The sequence below is a fragment of the Nannospalax galili genome, unplaced genomic scaffold (assembly GCF_000622305.1).
Source record: "Nannospalax galili isolate Female #2095 unplaced genomic scaffold, S.galili_v1.0 scaffold231, whole genome shotgun sequence".
Lineage (NCBI taxonomy): Eukaryota > Metazoa > Chordata > Mammalia > Rodentia > Spalacidae > Nannospalax > Nannospalax galili.
In genome coordinates this window covers 1,677,209-1,683,880 of record NW_008330120.1, presented here as the reverse complement: position 1 = coordinate 1,683,880, position 6,672 = coordinate 1,677,209, and the positions used below count along the sequence as shown (strand labels likewise).

At 53.0% G+C, this 6,672-nt stretch overlaps 2 protein-coding genes and 1 long non-coding RNA gene across 6 annotated transcripts in view; 2 read left to right on the top strand and 1 right to left on the bottom strand.

Annotated features, from left to right (window-relative positions):
- The window catches only part of LOC115071960, a 35,764-nt gene that overhangs the window by 19,853 nt on the left and 9,239 nt on the right, over nucleotides 1-6,672 (bottom strand). The window lies entirely within an intron of this gene.
- The window catches only part of LOC103741475 (guanine nucleotide-binding protein G(s) subunit alpha), a 63,546-nt gene continuing 62,305 nt past the window's right edge, over nucleotides 5,432-6,672 (top strand). The window contains exon 1 of the mRNA XM_008842338.3: nucleotides 5,432-6,275. Within this exon, the coding sequence (XP_008840560.1) occupies nucleotides 6,233-6,275 (43 nt within the window). The 5' untranslated portion in view covers nucleotides 5,432-6,232. The remainder of the gene's footprint in view (nucleotides 6,276-6,672) is intronic.
- Nucleotides 5,447-6,268, top strand: LOC103741466 (neuroendocrine secretory protein 55). Its single transcript, XM_017800501.2, has one exon. The coding sequence runs from the start codon at nucleotides 5,484-5,486 to the stop codon at nucleotides 6,231-6,233; it is 750 nt and encodes a 249-aa protein (XP_017655990.1). The 5' UTR covers nucleotides 5,447-5,483; the 3' UTR covers nucleotides 6,234-6,268.

The following is a 6,672-nucleotide window of genomic DNA, read 5'->3' as shown; positions in this document are numbered from 1 at the left end:
CCCTGGGGTCTAAAGGGTGAGTCAGAGCCTTAGGAGAGGAGATGAAAACAACTTTGAGGCTCTCTGTTCCTGCTGATAGCTGTGGTGGGGGAGGTGAGGCTGAGATGTCCAGAGAACTGGACAAAAGCAAAACCAGGAGCCAAAGCCCCTCTCGACAGCCAGGTGGTCCCCCAGCAACAGCACCATTTCCAACCAGAGCCACCAGCTCCAGGCAGAAACCAAGGTGGAGAGCAGATTCAAGACAGACGAGGCCAGAATTGCCCAGGCTAGTGGCATCCAACACACAGATGCCTAGACAGCCACAGGGAAGGACAAGCTAAGTCTCAGTCTACTTAAGGAAGAACCCAGTCCTGATCTCTACAGAGCACAATTGAAGGCTCAGAGCCTAGGGCCTAATGCATCAAGCCCAGGAGGGCCAAAACCAAGAGAGGGAGGGAGCACCTCTGAGAAGACCTGAACACTGGAGTTCTGTGCACGTGGGAGCACCTCTGAGAAGACCTGAACACTGGAGTTCTGTGCACGTGGGAGCGCCTCTGAGAAGACCTGAACACTGGAGTTCTGTGCACGTGGGAGCACCTCTGAGAAGACCTGAACACTGGAGTTCTGTGCACGTGGGAGCACCTCTGAGAAGACCTGAACACTGGAGTTCTGTGCACGTGGGAGCACCTCTGAGAAGACCTGAACACTGGAGTTCTGTGCACATGGAGGAGCTTCAGGACATTCTCCGGCTCCTGAGTCTAGAAATTGTTCCTTCTATGGTAGAGGGAGACGAAAAGAGCTGGGGGTGGGGAGGGGCTGCGTAAAGTGGAGGGCAAAGGCCACTCCTAAGACAGTTCCTAAGGGTCAGTGGCTGCAGCTCTAATCCTATCTCCCTTCCAATGGGAGTGGCACAGATATGATCCAACAATGGCCAGGGCAGGATCCAGTCATGCCCTAAAGATGGTTATTTTCCACTATTGTTTGCTTTTAGCTCTAGATGGCCTTCCCCCCAAATCACAAAATCAGGAAAAATGGGGTTTTTACCATTTCTACTGGTGAGAGCCGACTGAGATCAGTGCAATCTGAGTAACAGCTAAACAGCACCCCGGAGAGCCCAGCCGAAGGTTCCTGCATTGTGCCCAGTCCCCTTGGGGAATGGGAGGGCCAGGCCCTGCCAAATTCTCAGTGGGGTTGAGCCTTTCTGGCTGATTGCCACAGTGAGGGGTGGGGAGTACATCAAAGTCCCTGAATTCATTTCTATCCGAAGGAAAGTTTGAAAAGCTCTCCATCTCCAAAAATAGTCATTTCCAATGATTGTCCAAAAAACATGCTCAAGAGCGATTGTACCCACTTGCCCAGCAGAGCAGAACCAAGCCTTTATCTTAAGTCTCATCTTGGAAAATGTGTTGATGCCCTATAGGACCTCTGACAATAGCCTGCAAACCTTGTACAGACCCATGTGATTCATCTGTTGCCCAGAGCGACCGGCACATGGCTTTGCACACGGGAGCGGGTGAAATAAAAGCAATTCTCTTATGAGTTTGAAAAAAACAAATCTAAAGAAAATATCAAAGTTGGATCAGGCTTTAAAAAAAAAAAAAAGTCAACAACAACCCCCCTCCCCCAAATCTCTCTCAGTATCTGTTTCAGAAAACCAGGGGAACTGGACCTCTGATTTCAATTCCCATTCCTCAGCCTCCCTCCCTGTTTATCTGTCTGAGGTGCACTCACTGCACTGGTAGCCTGTTTTTAGCATTTGGGGGGGGGGCACATCTCACATTGATCTGTGTGCTGCTGGATGGCAGGCATGGCTCATCTTCATTTACTTCGATCTCCCTACAATGCCAGGAATAGTGTCTTGGTCATAGAAGTGACTCAATTCGTGATTGCTAAATAGCCAATTTCATTTGTAATTTCCGAGACAGCTCCAGGAGGGGAGGCAAGGAAGACCGATGTAATTAATAGATGGACTTGACTAATGTCTTTGCTCCAAAAAGTGAGTGTTGTGGAGCCTCAGTAACCTGCCAGGTTACAAGAGCTCCAACACTAACCTCCTGGGCCATGTGCATCTACCTGTGCTATCTCAAAACCTCTACCTTGACACTCCCTCCTGCCAGTGAGCTATGTGTACCCTCAAGTGCTTCTGAAACAGCAGCAGAGTGGGAGACCTGAGCCCCCAGCCCCTCAGTGCACAGCATGGAATGACGTCTGAAGAGGGTGCAGCCAGCCTTTAGTTTCAGTGCCAGCCAGCTGATGAGCACCACAGAAAACATCTCCAGTATGTGGTCACCTGTCCTTTGGCTTAGTACAGTTGCTGATGAAGAAGCAACAGCTTCTTGACAGTCCATTCAACTTCAGAGGCCTGATGGTGAGAATATTCCTCCCCAGGCTGAGAAGTAAATACCACCCAAAGGTTCTAATTTTGCCCTCATGACAATCCTTTAAGGAGCTTCACAATTCATCCAAATAAAAACCTTACTGTATGGTACTGTAATGAACTGGAAACTGCTTTCCTGTCCAACTGGTTTAGAAGCTTCCCTCTGGCAGAGCCAGAAGGTAATATATGACCATACTTTATTTACCAGCAGACAGAGAGAAAGCCTCTCGTTCCTTAGCCTGGTAACAACTGAGGTCGTTCATCACCCACTTGGTCCTTTTTGAAATTCACTCTGCAGCAAGCACTCTTTAAAGTCATGCACGTAATGCATTTTAAAGAGCATTTTCTGCACAGATCCATTTGCCTGACCTCGGCACTAAGTGCGAGATGGAACAGCATTCCAGTGCGGTCCTCAGTTCCTCTTGGAGCCTGTACTGAATGCTCACTGAAATGTATTTGTAACTATACATATGACAGGGCTTGAAAATGCAGTGTTTTGTTAAATGTCCATTGGCTGATTAAAATGCATCTTGCGAGGAGAGCGCTGCTAATGCAGAGTCTAGTCCAAAAATATGCATTATGTAATGCGTATTTTTAATAATGCAGGCAATCTCGGTGCATCTGCATTAGTGAAGCAGCTCTGGGCTGCCGTCTCTGTCACAGGCATAAAGCACTCCATCTGAAAAATGAAGTACTTTCCTACTAAAGAATCCTAACCTACCTCACTGCTGACAGCTGGCATTAGTTTCTATTGAAAGGGCATTTACCAGCACCCACATTCCTGAAATCAGCTTGATCGGTGTCTTTAGCCCATGTGCTGTTGTCGGTGGAGCTGTGCTAATTGAAAGAAATCAGATTGGGTATATCAAAATGCACAGACCCCTTAGAAACATCCCCATCAGCCAGGGTAGGAAGGCAGAGATCAGGATCTGAGATGCTCGGTGCCAAACACTCCTGTCCAGTGTCCCAAGATGACACCCACATGGTGATGAGAACCACAGTGGAACCATAACCCTTTGGTTTCTCTGGAAAGTGTTAAGAGCAGGGTACAACTAACTGTAATACAGCTGCCCATTATGAGCTTTGCCGGCTCAATCCCACTTTGTTACTGGTTGGTGTCTCACAGTGACAGGCCAATTCCTAGACCATTAGATGCAACACACATACAGCTAAGAGGTGGAAGCAAAATCCCCAACCTTGCAGAGCAGTAGCCAGGACCCCACTAAGACCTTAACTCTGCATCTGGAAATCGTAATGCAGCCTGGTGTAGAGAGTGAGTGACCTATGGTAAGGAACCACCTCAGAGCCGGGTGAGGACTCTGCTTCCGGGAAGGAGCCCTGGGACAGCAGAGTTCTGAGAGGCAGTACCTCTTCTTCAGAACCAGACCCAAGGAGAAAAGAACCGAACCCATGACAGGTGTCCTAAGTACAGCAACCCTGCAAAGACTTCATGGATCTCAGGAAGATGGCTCTGCTTGTCTTTATGGCAAAAAGGGCACTGTACTTAACAGGCAAGGCAAGATGGAAGGACCCCCCCCCCCCGCTGCCCCCGAGCAGATGGAACCCAAGAGCTTCCCACACCACAGGGTGCTGGATCCCCTCCTGGACTAGAGGAGCTTGCTTGGTTTTGTCGGGCTCAGGAGTGGGACTAGTTAACTCCGATGCTTAAGCCTTCAGAGTTCAACGCAGTGATCTCCCGGTGTCTGGCCGCCCCCTAGCCCTGATGTTCTGGTTGACGCATCTGTTTTTCTCACAGAGAGTTTAAGCTAGACGAAATGATATTGGTGGGTGAATGATTTAATGCTCCGATTAACAGTAGATTATCCCCCACCTCCCACCCCCCACCTCCGCCCCCAATACTCTTTCTTTAATGCAAGACCTTTCCTGGTCCATTCAGTCTTCAGCACCTAGAACAGAGCTTGGCCGTTTGCTGGGTGCTGAAGGAGTATGTGTTGGATGAATCATCTACTTTGAAAATGGATAGGAGAAACAGCTCCAAGGGCATTTGGGCAGCACTCTGTGCTAATACCCACCCCAGAAAGCCACCCAGTCACCCAGGAAGTAGGGGTCGCAGGGACTGACCTGGAGTGCAGAAGTCTTCTCTTAGACGATCTCAGCTCCTCCTGTCTTCCAGCACACCTCAGCTGGACAGAGCTCATGGCGTGGCAAGCTCGGACTAGCAGTCTACCACCTCTAGAGCCGTGGGGGCCTTTCTCAACCGCAACGTGCATTTGTCCATTGGGTATCTAGCCCCTGAGACTACACTGACACACACTTTGGGAAGTTTCACTAATTACAGTCACTATGACACACCTGACAATGGTGGTTTCATGATCAATGACTGCTGGAGGTTACTGTCCTCAGCCCATCAAGCCCTGTGGAAAGCCTGGGTCCGGATCATTCATTAATATTCGTGTACAGACCCTCATTCCCCTGAATATTTGCTATTTTGCATCCCGGCTTTCAATCCTTAATGGCTGTGCTCATCTGTGCCTAAAGGGAAGGTGAGGAGTGGGATCAACTCTGCGGGGAATGGTTCCCCAAGTCCGCTAACCTGTAGCTGTCTGACTCGCTTTGCTTGCTGGCGCTCTCCAGACCCTGCATTTGGCCAAATCCTCTCAAACAAGGTTCCCTCCTGCCACCTGCCGGCCCACTAGGGTCTGCGCGCAAGGCTACCGCGCAGCTGGCGGGGAGGCGCCCCCCCCTACCTCCCTACTGCACATGCCCGGCAGAAGTCCGCGCAACTTCATAACCGCCCCATCCCTCCCCACCTCAGTCTCCTCTATCCTCTCCCAGGCGAGAGGACCAGCGGAGGCACCTCTCGGAGTCTTAGACTTCAGAGTCTGAGACTTGGCGAGAGGAGCCCCGAGGAGACAGCCCTTCTCTCCCTTTCCCACCCCTTCCCTTTGCTCGAAGAGGTAAGCAAAGCCTCTAGCTTTAAAAAGTTCCTAAGTCTTCTGGAAGGTAGGTGCTTCCCTTCTTTCCACCCCGAGGTGGGACTGGGACCCCCGGACTCAGGTCCTCACCTTGTTAAGATGCGTCTTTTCCCTTTTTCCCTTCTTTTTCCTCCAGCAGCCGCTCTCTGCAGTCAGAGGGTGGGTCGGCTTCCGGGCGTGCGTCTAAGAGGATGGATCGCAGGTCCCGGGCTCACCAGTGGCGTCGAGCTCGCCATAACTACAACGACCTGTGCCCCCCCATTGGCCGCCGGGCCGCCACCGCTCTCCTCTGGCTCTCCTGCTCCATCGCGCTCCTCCGCGCCCTAGCCTCTTCCAACGCCCGCGCCCAGCAGCGCGCCGCCCAGCGCCGGAGCTTCCTCAACGCCCACCACCGCTCCGCCCAGGTGTTCCCCGAGTCCCCCGAGTCCGAATCCGACCAGGAGCACGACCACGAGGAGGCCGAACCCGAGCTGGCCGTCCCTGAGTGCCTAGAGTACGAGGAAGACTTCGAATACGAGACCGAGACCGAGACCGAGACCGAGTCCGAGTCTGAGATCGAGTCCGAGACCGAATTCGAGACCGAGCCCGAGACCGCCCCCGCCACTGAGCCCGAGACTGAGCCGGAAGACGAGCGCGGCCCCCGAGGCGCCGCCTTCAACCAGTCTCTCACCCAGCGTCTGCACGCTCTGAAGTTGCGGAGTGCCGACACCTCCCCGAGCCGCGCACAGCCCGCCACTCAGGAGCCCCAGAGCGCCAGCGAGGGGGAGGAGCCCCAGCGAGAGCCCCAAGACCAGGATCCCCGCGACCCCGAGGAGTCAGAGGAGCGCAAGCAAGAGAAGAGGCAGCCACGCCGCTGCAAGACCAGGAAGCCCGCCCGCCGCCGAGACCAGTCCCCGGAGTCCCCTCCCAGAAAGGGGCCCATCCCCATCCGGCGTCACTAATGGGTGACTCCGTCCAGATTCTCCTCGTTTTCATGGATAAAGGTTAGTTGCTCCGGTCAAACTGGGTACCCCGAGGGCACAGCATACAGGGTGGGAGGAAGGAGACAAGTGGGAGCAAGGTGGGACGAGAGCGGGGCTCAGCTAGTCAACCCCAAAACGCACCTAGGGGAGGGGGCGAGGGCTCCTCAAATCTCTCCAGGTCGCCCAGGGGCGCTCGGGAGCCTAAAGGATTGTTGGACGGCGGGGCGCTCCTGGCGCCTCGCTGGAGACAACCTGAGGTTCCTGAGTGGACGCCCCGGGTGCGACACTGAATGCCGAGAGCAACCCAGGTTTGGAACCGCGCACGGAAACGGCAAAGGTAAGGCACTTGTTTTCAAGCTTTTTTCTCTCCTAGAAAGGTTAATCTCGGGCACTTGAGCTGGCTTAGGCGCTGGAGCTG